The sequence below is a fragment of the Oncorhynchus masou genome, chromosome 19 (genome assembly GCF_036934945.1).
Source record: "Oncorhynchus masou masou isolate Uvic2021 chromosome 19, UVic_Omas_1.1, whole genome shotgun sequence".
Classification (NCBI taxonomy): domain Eukaryota; kingdom Metazoa; phylum Chordata; class Actinopteri; order Salmoniformes; family Salmonidae; genus Oncorhynchus; species Oncorhynchus masou.
In genome coordinates, this window is record NC_088230.1 from 1,002,842 (window position 1) to 1,024,803 (window position 21,962).

Sequence of the window (21,962 nt, forward strand, 5' to 3'; positions counted from 1 at the left end):
GTATTTGTAATCCGCTTATGTCCTCTGCTAGCAAAAACATTCCCCCTGGTCATCACTAGTTAACACAGTCATAATTATGTCAAAACCCTGCCCATTTCCGCAATTTATCTTCTTCAAATTGTAATTTAAACCTAATCGTAACTGATGAAGGCCAAGTTTGATGTGTTGGTCCAGCAGACGAGATTAGGAGTAATGTGACAGACGTGACTTCACTTTAGAGCGTGTGCCATCCTTCAGCACAACACCCTTGATAAATGTTCCCATCAGGTTCGACATAGTGGGTTATGTCACATTTGACATGGGTGATTATGTGACACAGTTATGCCACATTTATGAACCCTTTATAAGGCATGACATACTGTTATAGATGCTTTGTGACACACGTATGTAGTGCTTATGAAGGCTTTAGGACGCCTTTATAAGCTGAACGTCATTTAAAGCGGGACTGCCTTGGTCAACCTCGAATACACTACAAGTTTGCATTTCCTGCTGTACAGGAACATTCTCAGCAACAAACAAGGGATCAAATTGAAATCCTACATCTGTATAATCTTCAAAAACGGTTCTATGTAGCACCAAAAAGGGTTCTGCTTTGGTTACTACAAACCAAAGAAACCCTATCTGGTACTGTACTAGAACCATTATTTTTGAGTGTGTTGCTGTCTGACAGTGATGGATAGCCGCTGATGAGTGACACGATGTGCTGTCGAAACCAACAGGGAGCATATGAATAGTGTTATCTATCGATTAGTTATGTAGGAATCTGGCAGCCCTGAAGGACAAAAGCATACTGTATAGGTTATATAAAGTCATGTGACGTGTAATCCTTTATGATAGCCTGAAAGGCATATGTATAAACAGCGTAGTGTCATTACTATATTTAAAAAAAATATAAAAAAATTGTGACAATATATCTTATAAATATGTCTTTACTTCAACCGTTATTATAACAATAGTGAAATTGTAACCAAAGCTCAGTTGATATCAATAACACATCCATCTCCGTTTCCCTTGGTAATCAGAAGCCAGACTGTAACATTATAATGTTCTATGTCGAGACATATTTGTTAGACAAAAGCACTGTGATGTTTGGGGAGCAGAGTTTGAGTCTCATGAGGGAAACAGATTTGTATGTGTTTCTTTGAGCAACTGTGTTCTTTGAACCCTTCTCCAAACCGAGGCGAGGGTACAGTTAAGCCACTGGAAAACAAATATGTCATTGGGTGTTTGTTGCTACCAGAGCAAACACTGGGAATATTTCACTCCAAAAGCAAGCTTTTGTTCTTCACGCATTGCTGAAGTTTGGGTTTAACATAATTTAGTTTTGTCACTTTTTCTATTTCTTTTGGTTTCAATGAATATTAAAATACATTTAAACTGAATTTTATCGTTTTACTCATAACTCCAAATTGTTATTCATTTAACGTGGTCATTAGCATACATCTAGCTGCTTCATGACCCTTGTGACTGGAGCAGGTTGGTGTTTATATGAAGTCTCAGCTACAATACCTGTCTATGGGGTGGGTGGGGGGGTAAAGACAGACTAGCATATGGCTGCTGGACAGCTTCTAAATAAATATAAGTATGTTTATAATCCATTTAAATCAAATGGGTAGTGGTGGTGGCAGGTCGGTGTAAGCAGTTATGTTGTAGTAGTCCATTGTTTACTACGGTGTTCCATCATGTAGTAGCTTGATAATGCACAACAAGTGAGAGGACTTTAGGAAATGCTTGCATTCATTCCATACCAGTCATGCATATAATCTATTGATAGCTAAATTGACCTCTAGTAATTAAAATAATTTGGTTTTGTTTCATTTGCATTGCTTGACCTTGCTTGCTTTGTGGTTGGTCGCTCCGTGCTCCAGTCTATTTCAATTGTAGAGAGAGCAAGAGAGAGCGAGAGAGAGAGAGAGATGTAGAGAGAGAGATGTAGAGAGAGAAATGGAGAGAGAGAGAGATGTAGAGAGAGAAATGGAGAGAGAGAGATGGGCAGGGGTGAGAGAAAGCAACATGGGTAAATAGAGAAGGGCTATTGTTTTCTACCCCAAAAACATGTACAGAAACCAGATTCTCGACCCTCAGATCAACGCTGACTTTTCATATTAACATACAGGATGTCCTTTCAGGAGTGATTTTCTGTGACAAGTGTATGACCTTAGAAAGTCACATGTCTACAAAACATAGAAAGAATAACAGGAATTAAGTTGACGAGAAAGAGAGGGAGAAAGAGAAAGAGAGACAGAGACAGAGAGACAGAGACAAAGAGAGTGACTTGTCTCTGGGAGTTGCTGTAGCATTCCCCAGCATGGGCTCAGCTCACAACTGTCAGGTATAATCGTATTGTATTCAGTTCAGTTCTTGATATTTCTCTACAATTGTTTTTACTGGAAAGATGACTACTGTAGAATACAGTTATGCGATGGTTAGTTACGTATCTCAAGTGCAAGCTAATTTTGGGAATACATTCTCAAAACGGCATATATTTCCCTGAACAGAAGAGATGGTTAGGAATCCATGAATTGTTTTTGCATCTCATGACTTGTGAAAACCTGGTTGACTGGATTCTAAACTGTGATAGAAAGAGCATGATAAATAGCACATTTAAATCCATTAGTATACACTTCCTGTATCCAAACAGGTTTTTATGGTAAAGATACCGAAACACATTCCCCAAATATTGTTCTGCTCTAGCCCCATTGGGTTTCTTTCTCTTGTTCTGTGGAAATTATATTATCTTGTTGATGAATGAGCGTTTTTTTGTGTGGATTAGAATATTGTATTTTAAACAGCTTTATCCATGTAGAGGCTTGTGATCTTTACTCGGCTGTCCAAACAAATGCAAAGCTTCATTAACCTGATTTATTGTCTATAGGACTCAGGACAAAACACGTTCAGGAGAGATTGTGACTTATTATCTGAGGTGATTATGAGAATTGATCAAACTAGTGAGTGGCTGAAAGAAACAGTCAATCTTGATTTACGCCCAAAGTGGTATACAACCTTTTTTATCAGTATTTTGTTGATGGGTTTTAGAAGTCCTATCTTCAGAAACTGAATTGATTGATTGTAAAAGTAGAGGCTTAACCTCTGAGTTGATTTATTGGATGCTGAATCAGAGTTGTTGAGTTATGTTATAGGGCTCCCTTGCAAAAGAGACCTTGGTCTCAATTGGGCTTCCTTCTAAAATAAAGGTCAAAAAGTTTAACCTCTTAAGCATTTACGGGATCGGTGTCCATATACCGGGATGGTTGTTGCTAACGTGCGCTAATGTGACTAGAATGACATCGTAAGCAACAGCAAACTTTCCAGGACATAGACATGTCTTATATGGGCAGAACACTTAAATTCTTATTAAGCGAACTGCACTGTCCAATTTACAGTAGCTATTGCAGTGATAAACGACCATACTATTGTTTGAGGAGAGTAGCAGTAGCTATTACAGTGATAAACTACCCTGCTATTGTTTGAGGAGAGTAGCAGTAGCTATTACAGTGATAAACTACCATACTATTGTTTGAGGAGAGTAGCAGTAGCTATTACAGTGATAAACTACCATGCTATTGTTTGAGGAGAGTAGCAGTAGCTATTACAGTGATAAACGACCATACTATTGTTTGAGGAGAGTAGCAGTAGCTATTGCAGTGATAAACGACCATACTATTGTTTGAGGAGAGTAGCAGTAGCTATTACAGTGATAAACTACCATGCTATTGTTTGAGGAGAGTAGCAGTAGCTGTTACAGTGATAAACTACCATACTATTGTTTGAGGAGAGTAGCAGTAGCTATTACAGTGATAAACTACCATGCTATTGTTTGAGGAGAGTAGCAGTAGCTATTACAGTGATAAACTACCATGCTATTGTTTGAGGAGAGTAGCAGTAGCTATTACAGTGATAAACTTCCCTGCTATTGTTTGAGGAAAGTAGCAGTAGCTATTACAGTGATAAACTACCATGCTATTGTTTGAGGAAAGTAGCAGTAGCTATTACAGTGATAAACTACCATACTATTGTTTGAGGAGAGTAGCAGTAGCTATTACAGTGATAAACTACCCTGCTATTGTTTGAGGAGAGTAGCAGTAGCTATTACAGTGATAAACTACCCTGCTATTGTTTGAGGAAAGTAGCAGTAGCTATTACAGTGATAAACTACCATACTATTGTTTGAGGAGAGTAGCAGTAGCTATTACAGTGATAAACTACCCTGCTATTGTTTGAGGAAAGTAGCAGTAGCTATTACAGTGATAAACTACCATGCTATTGTTTGAGGAGAGTAGCAGTAGCTATTACAGTGATAAACTACCATGCTATTGTTTGAGGAGAGTAGCAGTAGCTATTACAGTGATAAACTACCCTGCTATTGTTTGAGGAGAGTGCACAACAACAAAACACTTATCAGGACAACTGGTTTGATACATTCACCTCTGAAGGTAAGTAATGTACTGACATTCAGTAATCTGGCTCTGATTTGTCATCCTGAGGGTCCCAGAGATAAAATGTAGCATAGGTTTGTTTGCTAAAATCCATTTTTATATTCAAATGTAGGAACTGGGTTCAACTGTACAGTTTGAACCCCTGCTGTCTCTAAACAAATTCAAACTATAGCTTCGCTCATTTGAATCAAATGGAAAGGGTTGGATACAGAAGAAGACAACAAATCAAATCAAATGATATTGATTACGTTCGCATACTGTATTTTGCTGATGTCATCGTCAGTGTACTGAAGTGCTTCTGTTCCTAACACTAGTCTTAAAGCCATGATGTTGTGAGACAGAAATTTGCCCAGTGAACTTTTTATCCTTTGATCTCTTTTAAAAAGTGACCCAGTCCCTTAGTTCTTTCCACTATGATGGCCCTTCTGACAGGCAGACACCTGATGGAGCTGTGGTCTGTTTGGTTCACACTTCCTAGCCTGTGGGCATAAACTCCACTGATTGGTTCACACTCTTCAGACTGAGCACTGATAGGCTGACCCTCCCAAGCCTGCAGGACTAAACTCTTAACTCTGGGGATCATTAAATGTGTCTGGGGGTTGTTGTGGAAATTTCCTCTATTTTCCAAATCATGAGAGCAAACCACACACAAGTCAGAGTTAGTTATCACAAAGTCCATCTTTAATTATATGAGCTCTATCACAACCCTGTGACTCTCAGATCAATTCAGTGTCTATCACTGAATTCTCTGAGAGTCCCCTCCACATTTCAACTGAGATCCTTTATAGCAAAGACACACACGGGATAAGACAGCATCGGCATAATTCATCGTTCAGCTTTGTCTCCTAAATGTTATTTTCTCAAACTCAGAACCATAAACCAATCCTCCATATCAACAGGCATAGAGAGTCTTAATAAGTCATTGACATAAACCGCCATGACAGCTCTAATAGACTTTGCTGCCGGAGAGATCAGCAAGTTGCTCTGTCTCATATTCATATTGTCAGATCACTGCATCGCTTTATTTGAGTTAGCATTAGCCTCTGACTTGACTATCGCTATTAGAAATCCTCCCCTTTTTTGTTGTGCTTCCGTAGACTGAATTTCAAGAGATACGACTGCATGAACCTGTTTTGATCTCAGCGAGAAGAGTGTTATACTCTCTTTAGAGAGTCTCCTCTTGAGTGCTTTAAAAAAAACTATTAGTGTGTTTACTTTGACCTGTGAGGAATTTATTTTTGTTGGCTCTCTGTCTATTCTGTAAAAATGGAATATGTCAAGCAGCCCACTTCAGGACACCGTACTGAACACACAGTGGGTTTCTGTCCTGACAATAATACAGTTGGCCATGTGGCTGGCGATCAAATCAAACAGCTTTCTTGACAAAATACCTGAGAAAGATTGACAGACTTCTATAAAACAAGAACTCACAACTCCTCTTCTAACTGTGGTAAATACAGGGCTGCTGGAGGCAAGTCTTCTGGTTGATGCCTTGCAGACATTTTGTGGAACAATGTGACCTTCTTATTTATCTTGATCCAGTATCTCGGATACATTGGTTCCCTTTCTCCCTCGATGCCACAGGTAAAGCTGAACAAAAATGGAAAATGCAAAAACAAAGGTGAATTAGTCCTAAATATAGTTTTTTTGTTTACAGGGAAGGCGTATCCCCCAGAGTTCTACTACGACACGTACAGTCCTCTGTGGCAGAACCGACCTACAGTCTACGGCTTCAAACTGCAGTGGACCCAGATGAATCCCAACACTGTGGACCGCATTGTGGCCTACCGCCTCGGCATACGACAGGTAGGTGTGTGCGTGCGTGTGCATCCTAACCCTAACCCTGAATGTAGAAAGGCCTTACATATGACAGAAAAGGAACATGACAGAGGGAATATCAGAATAACCAGTCAGGGACATAGACTCTCTGTAGATACTCCCAACCCATATTCTATGCATTGCTTGCTTGTTATTGTTCTCCTTGGACAGCTTCATCGGCCCAGTGGAGAGAGAGCACCATGTGGAGAAAGGAGTGGCAGACATTGGTCCAGTTTACCTGCAGATGAAGGCTTCAGATGACAGGCAGTCAGCATTGATTTATGGTTGTCAATCTCTCTCTCCTTCCCTCTACCACTGATCCCTCCTCTCTCTTTTTTTCTGATCACAATTTCTTATTTTTTCAGTTTTTTTATTTTTTATATACGTATATATCTTTTTTATTTATTTAACTAGGCAAGTCAGTTAAGAACACATCGTTATTTACAATGACGGCCTACCCTGGCCAAACAGGGACGACGCTGGGCCAATTGTGCCCGCCCAATGGAACTCCCAATCACGGCCGGGTGTGATACATCCTGAAATCGAACCATTTTGTCTGTAGTGACACCCCAAGCACTGAGATGCAGTGCCTTAGACTGCTGCACTACTCGGGAGTTCTCTTTCTATCTCTCTCTATCTATCTATCCATCTATCCATCTATCTATCTATCTATCTATCTATCTATCTATCTATCTATCTATCTATCTCTCTCTCTCTCTCTCTCTCTCTCTCTCTCTCTCTCAGTCTCTCAGTCTCTCACAGTCTCACACAGTCCCCTCTCTCTCAGTCTCACAGTCTCTCACAGTCTCTCACAGTCTCTCACAGCCTCTCACAGTCTCACACAGTCTCACACAGTCTCACACAGTCTCACAGTCTCACAGTCTCTCAGTCTCTCACAGTCTCACACAGTCTCTCACAGTCTCACCCATCATAGTGAAAGACAATAGTCCCCCTTTTTCAACAGCATCTGTTGCGTCACCCAATTTTATCACATTAACACGTTGGTAGCGTCGTTAAACTGAGGCTTGATGCCACTTTATGTGGTCTCTTTCGTTGTACCCATAACCCCCTACTGGGACAAAGTGGCACCCTCCCTTTGGTCACAGCAGGCATTGACTTTCACAACCTACAGAAACATAATGTAGAAATGTACGCTACTGTATGTCTCTGCATGATCCTGTCTGTCTGTTGCCGGTCTGAGAATGTTGATCATGGCAGTCTTGATTACATGAACCACAACGATTACAGGGAAATATGCTATAGTATTTGTTAGCTTTTATTGGTTAAGTGGAAGCTCTTATTCAGAGCCACTGCATTACAGGCAACAGTTAAGCCTTCTGAACTGGCGTCCTCACATTGAGTCTAATACCGAGTTTAATAGCTGTAGGTATACTCCAATACATCATTACATTTTGTTTCCTACTACACCCCGTCCGGAATTTACGCTTGAAAAACCCATTAAAACCGGGCTTGTTTCTGTACCTCAAGGATTTTTCTGTCAACAATTTCAGTCGGCTTGTTTGTTAATGAATTTGGTTGCATTCATGTGATTCGTTCATTCGCCGTGGGAGCCAATGGTACGCCGGCTTCCTGCTTGTCAGGCAGGCTGGTTTTCGAGAGCATGCCAGGAAGACACATTTACTCTCCCTTCGCTGGAAATCAACTGGTCCTCTTCACAATTTCACAGATTAGTTCTGCGCTGGTGCTAAAATGGGCCGACAGTAATTCCGCAATCACATTAACATTATAATCTATTTAGCTGTTGTTTGGAGAGAAGAAGAAAAGGCAAGGAAATAGTCCCGCCTGTTTGCTCTCTCTTGCTCTTGTTTTTTATTTCCTACCTGGCAAGCAGAAAATCGTTGTTTGCGAGAATTCATTTTCTTTTACACTTTTTTTCCTCCCAAGGTAGTGGAGTGCATCTCAACTAGGCTGTGTATCCCCGGCCTCCCTACCTGCTGTCGTCTTAGATACAGGAGGTATTATGCTTTAGGGAAGTTAAGAGGGGGCCCATCGGTAACATTTACCTTGAAGGTGAGCCTCTCCTTCATGTTTCATCTGCCAAGAAATGATTGAATCTTGACTCTTTTTCTTTTCCACTTTTCTTCCTTCGCTATGAGCATTCTGTTTTCATCGCTCTTTGCGATTGAGATAGCGATGGAACATGAATGAGTAAGGAGGAGAGAGGGAACAAGAGAGAGAGGGAGGAAGGAGGAGGAGTGTTTCCCTCCTTCATAAATAAATAAATGTTTAGATACCCCCGGTAGGATGCTGAGCGGAGTGAGCTGAGACAGTGGTGCAGTAATGAAAGCGTTGGCACATGGACCACTCCTCAGCTCTATCTGCTATTTATAGCCATGAGCAGAGCAGCTAACACTACGCCTGTTCTGTTATGTTTCCCCTCCATTCCCACTACGCCTGTTCTGTTATGTTTCCCCTCCATTCCCACTACGCCTGTTCTGTTATGTTTCCCCTCCATTCCCACTACGCCTGTTCTGTTATGTTCCCCCTCCATTCCCACTACGCCTGTTCTGTTATGTTCCCCCTCCATTCCCACTACGCCTGTTCTGTTATGTTCCCCCTCCATTCCCACTACGCCTGTTCTGTTATGTTTCCCCTCCATTCCCACTACGCCTGTTCTGTTATGTTTCCCCTCCATTCCCACTACGCCTGTTCTGTTATGTTTCCCCTCCATTCCCACTACGCCTGTTCTGTTATGTTTCCCCTCCATTCCCACTACGCCTGTTCTGTTATGTTTCCCCTCCATTCCCACTACGCCTGTTCTGTTATGTTTCCCCTCCATTCCCACTACGCCTGTTCTGTTATGTTTCCCCTCCATTCCCACTACGCCTGTTCTGTTATGTTCCCCCTCCATTCCCACTACGCCTGTTCTGTTATGTTTCCCCTCCATTCCCACTACACCTGTTCTGTTATGTTTCCCCTCCATTCCCACTACGCCTGTTCTGTTATGTTCCCCCTCCATTCCCACTACGCCTGTTCTGTTATGTTTCCCCTCCATTCCCACTACGCCTGTTCTGTTATGTTTCCCCTCCATTCCCACTACGCCTGTTCTGTTATGTTTCCCCTCCATTCCCACTACGCCTGTTCTGTTATGTTTCCCCTCCATTCCCACTACGCCTGTTCTGTTATGTTTCCCCTCCATTCCCACTACGCCTGTTCTGTTATGTTTCCCCTCCATTCCCACTACGCCTGTTCTGTTATGTTTCCCCTCCATTCCCACTACGCCTGTTCTGTTATGTTCTATTCCCACATAATCATTATCATTTCCCCTTCACCGCTGCCTTTGAATTAATACTGAGGGCTAGTGTGTTTTATGCCTCTATAATGGATGGCTCTCTGTTATTGTCTGGGGCCTGGTGTGAAAGACAGACCGACAGACAGGCGGACGGGTAGAACAGGGCGGTTGGGTCGAGGAAAGAGAGTGTGAGGCCCTAGTTGAAAGGAACGAGCATATAGGAGCGAGGAGAAGCACAGAGCAGGATCACGGCCCACCTTGGCAGTCATGGCTGCTGTCTGTCTGTGGGCTTCACTTCTGAACACTCTACTTCCATGTCAGCCCACTGAAAAGACAAGGCAGCCTTTCTATGTCTACTCTCTATGTCTCTCGCCTTCTTTTTCTCTCTCTTGTTCCAGCCTTCTTCCCTCCTGAAGCATCCTCACGCTGCAATGACAGCCTTATCCGTTTTACTCTCTCTTTCTCTCTTTCTTTCCCTCCTTCTCTCATGCGTTGCAATGAAGAAATGACAGCCTCTTCCTTCTTCCTCTTCTCTTTCTGTCTCTCTCTCTCTCTCTCTCTGTCTGTCTCTCTCTCTCTCTCTCTCTCTCTGTCTCTCTGACCCTCACTCTCTCTCTCTCTCTCTCTCTCTCTCTCTCTGTCTCTCTCTCTCTGTCTCTATCTCTCTGTCTCTATCTCTCTCTCTCTCTCTCTCTCTCTCTCTCTCTCTCTCTCTCTCTCTCTCGCGCCTCCTCCTCCTCAGTCAATTGATCTGTCAGTCAGTGTTGGATCAGTGAGTGGGGCGAGGAGCAGCACAGATCAATAGCAGCAGACTAATTACATGCAGCCAATCAATCTCTCTCTGTCTCCCCCTCTCTTTCTGTCTCTCTCTCACTCTCTCTCTCCTCCTCTATCTCTCTCTCCCTCTTCTCTCTCGTTCTCTCTCTCCTAATGTTGAAAGCCACTTTGATTAGTCCTGCGTTTCACTCTGCACCCGTCTCTTTGATCAACTTCTCTGGTTCTTAAAGGTACCATAGAAATCCCACAAACTGTTGCTGCAATCTAGTGAATTTAGATGTGATATGGCACTCTGCCTCTGTCTGACTCCATGTGAAGAAACCCTAGGAGTGAAAGGTAATGAGTTACACGCAGAAAATGATAATTGCATCAAGTCAAACAAACAATAATGGGAGAATAAAACAGAAGTACCAAACCTAAAGAAGTTAAACAGAGACGCACTGTTGCAAATCACATTAAAATAGTAAAAGGCTTCTGTAATGAGCAATTATAGATTTAATTAACTATTTAAAAGACAATTCTGTTCCCTGATGGTGGAAAGATGGAGTCATCAGCTTCCATTTGTTCAGTCAGAGTTTGAGGCAAAGTGGTTCTGGAGCCAAGATTGGCATTTAAGGCCTCCATCTGGCCCTAACAGCACTTCATCATTCACGCACATGCATGGATACTCGCATGCACTCATATTGTATACGCGCACACACACACACACACACACACACACACACACACACACACACACACACACACACACACACACACACACACACACACACACACACACACACACACACACACACACACACACACACACACACACAGACACACAGACACACACACACTTCATCAAACTCATCTCCAAACCCTTCCAATTCATCCAAATTAGCAGAGGTGCCTTTTGGACTCTGTGGTATAGTGGAAATGAAAGGGCGAACTGTTACAGCCTGTCTGCAATTATAAATAACAGACAAAACCAGAGCTATTTACCTGTGAACCTAACTCTTAGTTGGTAATTACACAGCAGACACACACTGGTTAATTACTTAATTGGCACTGGCCTACCAAACACACAACCACAAATGCACGCACACACACACACACACACACACACACACACACACACACACACACACACACACACACACACACACACACACACACACACACACACACACTGCGCATCCTTAGGAACTCATCCATCGCTTCTCTCTCTCCATCTAGTCTCACTCTCCCTTCCTCTCTATCCTGGCAACACACACTCACAATGGCATATGGTGACTATTTGTGATGCAGGAGCTGTTACCATTCTCTTTTCCAGGTCTCTGCTATCCTAACTGATCCTCTAGAAGAAAATACATCCCTCTTTCCCTTATTCTCTCTCATGCTCAAGCCCTTTCATGGTTCCCAATGAATGTGCAATGCATCACTTGCTTCTTTGAATTCCACACTGGTTCAAAGCCACGTTGCAATTGTATCACCAGGCATGAATAGCAGGAGCCGTGTGAGGATGACTTAAATTAGATCATCACCTGAAAGAGCAACGTCTAAAGATGTGATGGGAAAATTCTGTTTACGGTTAGTCTCTTTTAAGGGCACGGTCTGTGTGATGCGATGCATAGAGAAGCATATGGACCATGGTTAGAGGGAAACTTCAAAGATGACCATGTTTGATAAGAGGCTGTTGGTAAGGATGAGAATGAAAAGGCAAGAAGTTTTGAGAATGCATCACAACTGGTCATGCCCCCTTCCCTGTAGAGATTTGAAGACCACATTCATGACACGAGACTCATTCCAATTCAATCTGTTTCAACTTTTCTTCTCTGTGTATGAAGGCAAAGCTGGTTTGAATCACCAGAATGTGGGAGTCTCATAGTGTTCTTTACAGTGTGTGTGCGTGCGTGTGCGTGCGTGTGTGTGTGTGTGTGTGTGTGTGTGTGTGTGTGTGTGTGTGTGTGTGTGTGTGCGTGCGTGCGTGTGTGTGTGAGGTGAGAGAGGCGTGTGTGTGTGTGTTAAGTATGTTCATTTGTGTAATTCTAACTCTGTTGTCATGTGTCCTCCCGTCCAGACGGGGCTCCAGAGGTGGTGGGAGCAGGAGATCCCCGTGGATGGAACTATCACCAAGGGGGAGCTGAACACACACAACCTGACAGAGCTCATCAAGCCTGCGGCCTACGAGGTGCGCCTCACCCCCATCACACGCTTCGGAGAGGGGGACTCCACCATCAGGATCATCACCTACAGTGGTGAGTCGACCATTGGAATGGTCTCTGTATGTTTAGGGTTACAAATTCCTGTAATTTCCCCCAAATCCTAAGGATTTACAGATATCATGGTTGGAGAATTCTGGAAATTCTGCTAATTTCTTCTGATTCCAGGAATATTCTTAGACATTTTGGGAAAGATACTAGAATTTTATCTATTTGATTGGGAATGTAACAACCTCAAGCAGGTGTATATTGTATGAAAATGAGGAAAACTGTTCAATGTGAAGTGTGGATGAAGTCAGTGGTCTCCTATTCTGGGACTGAATTACAGCTACAAGGTAACATCCTTCATTAGGTATGTGTGTCATCCTGTGATGATCCTGTGATGATGTAGTCATGACAACTAGACCTCTAAACACAGCGGTTGAGGTTGTTAACAACAGGAAGACGAGGCAGGTTGCTAACAAACTGAAAGGTCAGTTGTCAGGGAAGATAGTCAATGATTATGATATTGACTAGATCATCCAGTGCCCTAATAGATAATAAAGTGCATACATATTGATCTGACAAAATCAATTAGATTGTTGACAGCGAGTGAAGCTATTTATGCTAGCTTGGCTATCTATGCTAGTTAACGCAAAATAAAATTTTGACAAAAAATTAAAAAGCTACAGGAGCTAGCTTGGCTAGCTGACGCAAAATAAAATGTTGACAGAAAAAAAAGCTACAGGGGCTAGATTGGCTAGCATGCCAACCCTGAGAGCCGAAAACACATACATTGCCTTTGGAAAGTATTCACTCAAGTCTTTGCACACCTGGATTGTACAATATTTATTTAATTTTGAAATTCTTCAAGCTCTGTCAAGTTGCTTGTTGATTATTGCTAGAAAGCCATTTTCAAGTCTTGCCCTAGATTTTCAAGACATTTTAAGTCAAAACTGTAAGTAGATCACTCAGGATCATTCAACGTTATTGTAGACTACAGTGTTTTAGGTTATTGTGTTTTAGGTTATTGTTCTGCTGAAAGGGGAATTTTTCTCCCAGTGTCTGTTGGAATGGAGACTGAATCAGGTTTTCCTCTAGGATTTTGCCTGTACTTAGTTGTATTCCGTTTCTATTTATCAAAAACAATCCATAGTCCTTGCCGTTGACAAACATACCCATAACATGATACAGACATCATCATGCTTGAAAATATGAAGAGTGGTACTCAGTGATGTGTTGGATTTGCCCCAAACATAACGCTTTGTATTCAGGACTAAAAGTGAATTTCTTTGACACATGTTTTGCAGTTTTACCTTGTTGCAAACAGGTTGCATGTTATGGAATATTTTTACTATGCACATGCCTTGAGGTTAGTATTGTGGAGTAGCTACAATATTGTTGAACAATCCTCAGTTTTCTCATCACAACTATTAAACTCTGTAAGTGTTTTAAAATCACCATTGGTCTCATGGTGAAATCCCTGAACAGTTTATTTCCTTTCCAGCAGCTGAGTTAGGAAGGACACCTGTATCTTTGTAGTGACTGGGTGTATTGATACACCATCTGAAGCCTAATTAATAATTTCACCATGCTCAAAGCGATATTCAGCATCTGCATTTTTTTATTTGTGCATATCTACACTATTTATACAAAAGTATGTGGACACCCTTTCAAACTAGTGAATTTGGCTATTTCAGCCACACCTGTTGCTGACAGGTGTATATAATCGAGCACACAGCCATGCAATCTCCATAGACAAACATTGGCAGTAGAATGGCCTTACTGCAGTGACTTTCCACGTGGGGCACCGTTATTGGATGCCACCTTTCCAACAAGTCAGTTCGTCAAATTTCTGCCCTGCTAGAGCTGTCCACGGTCAACTGAATGTGCTGTTATTGTTTTTATTTTTATTTAACCTTTATTTAACTAGGCAAGTAAGTTAAGAACTAATTCTTATTTAAAAAGAAAAAAATATAGGACAAAACACACATCACGACAAGAGAGACAACACAACACTACTTAAAGAGTAGAAAACAACATGGTAGCAACACAACATGGCAGCAGCACAAAACATGGTACAAACATTATTGGGCACATCACAAAGGACAAGAAGGACAAGAAGGTAGAGACAACATTACATCACTCAAATCAGCCACAACTGTCAGTAAGAGTGTCCATGAATGAGTCTTTGAATGGGGAGATTGAGGTAAAACGGTCTAGTTTGAGTGTTTGTTGCAGCTCGTTCTAGCTGCAGTGAAGTGAAAAGACGAGCGACCAAGGGACCAAGGGGTGTGCTTTGGGGACCTTTAACAGAATGTGACTGGCAGAATGGGTTTTGTATGTGGAGGATGAGGGCTGCAGTAGATATCTCAGATAGGGAGGAGTGAGGCCTAAGAGGATTTTATAAATAAGCATCAATCAGTGGGTCTTGTGGCGGGTATACAGAGATGACCAGTTTACAGAAGAGTATAGATTGCAGTGATGTGTCCTATAAGGAGCATTGGTGGCAAATCTGATGGCCAAATGGTAAAGAACATCTAGCTGCTCGAGAGCACCCTTACCTGCTGATCTATACATTTCCTCTCTGTAACCTAGCATGGGTAGGATGGTCATCTGAATCAGGGTTAGTTTGGTAGCTGGGGTGAAAGAGAAGTGATTAAGATAGAGGAAACCAAGTCTAGATTGAACTTTAGCCTGCAGCTTTGAAATGTGCTGAGAGAAGGATAGTGTACCATCTCGCCATAGTCCCAAGTACTTGTATAAAGTGACTACCTCGAGCTCTAAACCCTCAGAGATAGTAATAACACCTGCGGGAAGAGGGGCATTCTTCCTACCACATGACCTTTGTTTTGGAGGTGTTCAGAACAAGGTTAAGTGTAAAGAAAGCTTTGTTGAAGAGCATTTAACACAAAATCCGGGGAGGGGCCAGCTGAGTATAAGACTGTATCATCTGCATATAAATGGGTGTGAGAGCATTCAACTGCCTGAGCTGTTGTTGATGTAAATTGCAAAGAGCGTGGGGCCTAGGATCATGCCTTGGGGTACACCCTTGGTGACAGGCAGTGGCTGAGACAGCAGATGTTCTGACATTATACAGTGCACTCTTTGAGAGAGGTAGTTAGCAAACCAGGCCAAAGACCTCTCAGACACCAATACTCCTTTGCCGACCCACAAGAATGGAATGGTCTACCGTATCAAAAGCTTTGGCCAAGTCCATAAAAATAGCAGCACAACATTGTATAGAATCAAGGAGAATGGCGGCATTTTGAGGACCTTTAAAATTGCAGTGACACATCCATAACCTGAGCGGAAACCAGATTGCATACCAGAGAGTATAGACATCAAGAAATCCAGTGAGTTGATTTTGACAAGTTTTTCCATCACTTTTTATAAACAGGGCACAATAGAAATAGGCCTATAACAGTTAGGATCAGCTTGATCTCCACCTTTAAATAAAGGACGAACACTGGCTGCCTTCGAATAAATTGGAACCTCCCCAGAGAGAAGAGACAGGCTTGGCGATTATAGGGGCAGCGGAAAGTGAAGTGGAAATGTCTAAGCACAACAACGGTAAGCTCACAGAACGGGACAGCTGAGTGCTAACGCGGGCAGCGCGTAAAAATAATCTGTCCTCGGTTGCAACACTCACTACCGAGTTTCAAACTGCCTCTGGAAGCAACGTCAGCACAATAACTGTTCTTCGGGAGCTTCATGAAATTGGTTTCATGGCCGAGCAGCCGCACATAAGCTCAAGATCACAATGCGCAATGCCAAGCGTCTTTTGGAGTGGTGTAAAGCACTCTGCCATTGGACTCGAGCAGTGTAAACGTGTGCTGTGTGCTCGCGGCCCAACGGACGAATCTGGGTTTGGAGGATGCCAGGAGAACGCTACCTGCCTGAATGCAAAGTACCAAGTGTAAGGTTTCGTGGAGGAGGAATAAAGGTCTGGTGATTTTTTTCATGGTTGGGTCAAGGTCCGTTAGTTCCAGTGATAGGAAATCTTAATGCTACAGCATACAATGACATTCTAGACAATTTTGTGCTTTGGGGAAGGCCCTTCCCTGTTTCAGCATGACAATGCCCCCGTGCACAAATCGAGGTCCATACAGAAATGATTTGTCGAGATTGGTGTGGATGAACTTGACTAACCTGCACAGAGCCCTGACCTCAACCCCATCAAACAGCTTTGGGATGAATTGGAATGCTGACTGTGAGCCAGGCATAATCGCCCAACATCACTGCCCGACCTCACTTAATGCTCTTGTTGCTGAATGGAAGCAAGTCCCCGCAGCAGTGTTCCAACATCTAGTGGAAAGCCTTCCCAGAAGAGTGGAGGTTGTTATAGCAGCAGTGTTCCAACATCTAGTGGAAAGCCTTCCCAGAAGAGTGGAGGTTGTTATAGCAGCAATGTTCCAACATCTAGTGGAAAGCCTTCCCAGAAGAGTGGAGGTTGTTATAGCAGCAATGTTCCAACATCTAGTGGAAAGCCTTCCCAGAAGAGTGGAGGCTGTTATAGCAGCAATGTTCCAACATCTAGTGGAAAGCCTTCCCAGAAGAGTGGAGGTTGTTATAGCAGCAGTGTTCCAACATCTAGTGGAAAGCCTTCCCAGAAGAGTGGAGGTTGTTATAGCAGCAATGTTCCAACATCTAGTGGAAAGCCTTCCCAGAAGAGTGGAGGCTGTTATAGCAGCAATGTTCCAACATCTAGTGGAAAGCCTTCCCAGAAGAGTGGAGGTTGTTATAGCAGCAGTGTTCCAACATCTAGTGGAAAGCCTTCCCAGAAGAGTGGAGGTTGTTATAGCAGCAGTGTTCCAACATGTAGTGGAAAGCCTTCCCAGAAGAGTGGAGGTTGTTATAGCAGCAGTGTTCCAACATCTAGTGGAAAGCCTTCCCAGAAGAGTGGAGGTTGTTAAAGCAGCAAAGGGGGGACTAACTCCATATTAATGCCATTGATTTTGGAATGAGATGTTCGACTAGCAGGTGTCCACATACTTTTGGTCATGTGGTGTATTATTTGGTGCCCTTCTTTATGAGGCTTTGAAAATCCACCCTGGTCTTTGTGGTTGAATATGTGCTTAAAATTCACTACTCGATTGAGGGATTTTACAGATAATTGTATGTGTGGGGAAGAGAGATGGGGTAGTCAATAAAAAAATCATGTTAACCACATTTGTACTCTTGCACTTATAGGCTTGCCAAAACAAAGGGATAAACATTTCTAAAAACATAATTCCACTTTGACATTATGGGGTTCTGTGTGTAGATCAGTGACAGAACATCTTAATTTTGTCCATTTTAAAGTCAGGCTATATCACAACAAAATGTGGGGAAAGTTAAGGGGTGTGAATACTTTCTGATGTCTGTTAGCAAATCTAGTTAAGCTTTAGGATCTGTGATTGAGAAGCACTCTGACACTGACTGTGCTGCTAGGTTGTCACACACCGTCTGCCTGCCTGCGATGCTGTGTTCTACAACCTGAAATGATCTGCTGCCTGACTGCTATAGTTTTGAATTATTCCATTTTACTGCAGCTCATGAGAGCTGTGAAAGGCTACTGCTGCAGCGCTGAGCGGCTCCAAGCCCCAGTGTGCTCCTACGTGTGTGTGTGTGCAGGTGGCTGTGACAATAGCTAATTACTGTACTAATTACTGTGGCCTAGGAATGGGCCTAGGACTACACTACCTTCCACTACTACGCAACCGCAGGATAGCGGAAAGGCTGTATGCTAGGGATTGGCTTCCCCAATCAAAAGCCCTGGATTAACACCAAGGTTGGCGCTAAAGTAAAGGACAGGACTACCGCACACAGGGCTACCGTAGACAACCCTGAGACTACAGTCGGGGACAGGAATAAGTACAACAAGGCCCTCTATGACCTCTGCAGAGTCATCAGAAAAAGGACAATCTAAGAAAAAGGTGGGATCATATTGCACAGGCTCCACGGCCGCTGCATGTGTTAGGGGTTACAGTCCATTACGGAAGACCCAACTGTGATCTGCCAAACGATGCCTCTCTACCAGGCGAACTCAGTTCATTTTATGCACTCTTTGACAACAACAACATCGTGCCTGGTGTGGGGGCCAACCCAGAGGATTGGGTGATCTCGCTCTCCGAGGCCAACGTGAGAAAGGTCTTCAATCAGGTCAACACCTGCAAGGCTACGGAGCCCAACGGTATTCCAGGTCGGGTTCTCAGAGCATGTGCAGAACAGCTGGCAGGCATATTCATGGTAGTTTTCAACCTCTCCTTGTCTCAGTCTGTAATCCGTAATCCCCACTAGTTTTAAGATGACCACCATCATTCCTGTCCCCAAGAACTCTAAGGCTTCATGCCACAAAGACTACCGCCCTGTAGCACTCACTTCTGTAATCATGAAGCGCTTTGAGAGGCTGGTTCTGGCACACATTAACTCCACCATCCCAGACACTGTAGACCCATCCACATCAATGGGGCAGCAGTGGAGCAGGTCGAAAGCTTCAAGTTCCTCTGTGTCCAAATCACTAAAGACTTCAAATGGTCCAAAAAGGCGCAAAAGAAAAAAGAATCCTCTAAAAGTTTTACAGCTGTACCGTTGAGATCATTTTGATTGAGCTGCCTAGTATGGCAATAGTACTGCCCTCGATCATATGCCGCTGCAGAGGGTGGTGCGCACAGTCCAGTACATCACTGGGGCCGAGCTCCATGCCCTCCAGGTTTAACTAACTCCATGCCCTCCAGGTTTAACTAAACAAGTCAGTTAACCTGTTGATGCTCTGGGGGCGCTATTTCATTTTTGGATGAAAAACGTTCCCGTTTTAAACAAGATATTTTGTCACAAAAAGATGCTCGACTATGCATATAATTGATAGCTTTCGAAAGAAAACACTCTGACGTGTCCAGAACTACCAAGATATTTTCTGTGCGTGCCCTAGAACGTGAGCTTCAGGCAAAACCAAGATGAGACGGCATCCAGGAAATGAGCAGGATTTTTGAGGCTCTGTTTTCCATTGTCTCCTTATATGGCTGTGAATGCGAGAGGAATGAGCCTGCCCTTTCTGTCGTTTCCCCAAGGTGTCTGCAGCATTGTGACGTATTTGTAGGCAGATCATTGGAAGATTGACCATAAGAGACCACATTTACTAGGTGTCCGCCCGGTGTCCTGCGCCGAAATTGGTGCGCAAAAGGCAGCTGCCAGTATTTTTCCATGGTATACAGAGAGGAAAGCAAGCTTCCACGAACTGCATATCAATGAAGAGATATGTGAAAAAACACCTTGAGGATTGATTCCAAACAATCTTTGCCATGTTTCGGTCGATATTATGTAGTTCATTCGGAAAAAGTTTTACGTTGTAGGTGACTGAATTTTCGGTTCGTTTCGGTAGCCAGACGCAATGTAGAAAACGGAACGATTTCTCCTACACACAGACGCTTTCAGGAAAAACTGCGCATTTGGTATGTAACTGAGAGTCTCCTCATTGAAAACATCAGAAGCTCTTCAAAGGTAAATGATTTTATTTATTTGGTTATCAGGTTTTTGTGAAAATGTTGCGTGCTAAATGCTACTCAAAATGCTATGCTAGCTTTGCATACTCTTACACAAATTAGTCAATTTCTATGGTTCAAAAGCATATTTTGAAAATCTGAGATGACAGTGTTGTTAAGAAAAGGCTAAGCTTGAGAGCAGACGCATTATTTTCATTTTATTTGCGATTTTCAGAAATCGTTAACGTTGCGTTATGCTAATGAGCCTGAGGCTTTAGTCACGATCCCGGATCCGGGATGGGGAGTTCCAAGAGGTTTTAAACAAATTCTTATTTACAATGATGATCAACTAAAAGGCAAAGGCCTCCTGATGGGGATGGGGGCTGGGATTAAAAATAAATCAAATAAACATACAGGACAAAACACACATCACAACAAGAGAGACAACACTAAACTGTGTACAAACATTATTGGGCACAGACAACAGCACAAAGGACAAGAAGGTAGAGACAACAATACATCACTCAAAGCAGCCACAACTGTCAGTAAGAGTGTCCGTGATTGAGTCTTTGAATTAATAAATTGAGATAAAACTGTCCAGTTTGAGTGTATGTTGCAGCTCGTTCCAGTCGCTAGCTACAGCGAACTGAAAAGGCAAGCGATCCAGGGATATATGTGCTTTGGGGACCTTTTACAGAATGTGACTGGTAGAACAGGTGTTGTACGTGGAGGATGAGGACTGCAGTAGGTATCTCAGATAGGGGGGAGTGAGGCCTAAGAGGGTTTTTATAAATAAGCATCAACCAGTATTTCTATCAGCCGGTGTGGTAGGAAGGCCCGGAAAACGTTTAAACGCTCCAACCACCCAAGCCATAGAATATTCTCTCTGCTTCTGCACGGCAAGCAATACCGGTGCAGTCTGGCACCAACAGTGTAAAGGTTTTCCTCCTCTCCGTCTGAAGAGGAGAGGCGAGAAGGATCGGAGGACCAATTTGCGGTGTGGTAAGTGTCCATGTTTCTTTTAATAAGAAATACTCAACATGAACACTACTGAATACAAAAACAATAAACTTGGAACGAACAAAACCCAAAACAGTACCGTGTGTTGAAAAACACAGACACGGACACTAACACCCACAAACAAACAGTGAAACCCAGGCTACCTAAGCATGATTCTCAATCAGAGACAACTAATGACACCTGCCTCTGATTGAGAACCATACTAGGCCGAAACACAGAAATCCCAAAATCATAGAAAAACAAACATAGACTGCCCACCCCAATTCACGCCCTGACCATACTAACTAATGACAAAACAAAGGAAATAAAGGTCAGAACGTGACATTACCCCCCACCCCACCCCCTCAAAAGGTGCGGACTCCGGCCGCAAAACCTTAACCTATAGGGGAGGATCTGGGTGGGCGCCTGTCCACGGTGGCGGCTCTGGCGCGGGATGTGGACCCCACTTCTCCACAGTCTTTCTCCGCCTCTGTGGCCTCCTAAACACGGCGACCCTTCTAAATAACTGGACTGAAGGGCAGCTCGGGACTGAGGGGCAGCTCGGGACTGAGGGGCAGCTCGGGACTGAGGGGCAGCTCGGGACTGAGGGGCAGCTCGGGACTGAGGGGTAGCTCTTGCTGACTGGCGGCTCTGCGGCTCATGACAGATGGGCGACTCTAGCCGCTCTGGACAGACGGAAGACTCTAGCCGCTCTGGACAGACGGGAACACCTGTAGGGAGGAGACAGAGAGACAGCCTGGTGCGTGGGGCTGCCACAGGACCTCCAGAAGGCTTGGTGTTAGGAGGAGGCACCTGAAGGACCGGGCTGTGGGGGAGCACTGGAGCTCTGGTGCGCAGCCTTGGCACCACTCCCCCAGGCTGGATAACTACTCTAGCCCGGACTCTCCAGAGTGCAGGCACAGGTTGAACCGGGCTGTTGGTAAGCACGGGAGATCTAGTGCCTACTACACGCACCTCTCCCTTAGGCTCCACTCCCACATTTGCCCAGCACGAGCGGAGCGCAGGCATAGGA

The 21,962-nt window shown here is 43.5% G+C and overlaps 1 protein-coding gene across 1 annotated transcript in view; it reads left to right on the forward strand.

The window, feature by feature from the left end:
- Window positions 1–21,962, forward strand: part of LOC135505691 (MAM domain-containing glycosylphosphatidylinositol anchor protein 2-like) — a 452,039-nt gene that overhangs the window by 363,731 nt on the left and 66,346 nt on the right. Inside the window, exons 11-12 of the mRNA XM_064924737.1 lie at window positions 6,094–6,242; window positions 12,347–12,524. Of these exons, the coding sequence (XP_064780809.1) occupies window positions 6,094–6,242; window positions 12,347–12,524 (327 nt within the window). The remainder of the gene's footprint in view (window positions 1–6,093; window positions 6,243–12,346; window positions 12,525–21,962) is intronic.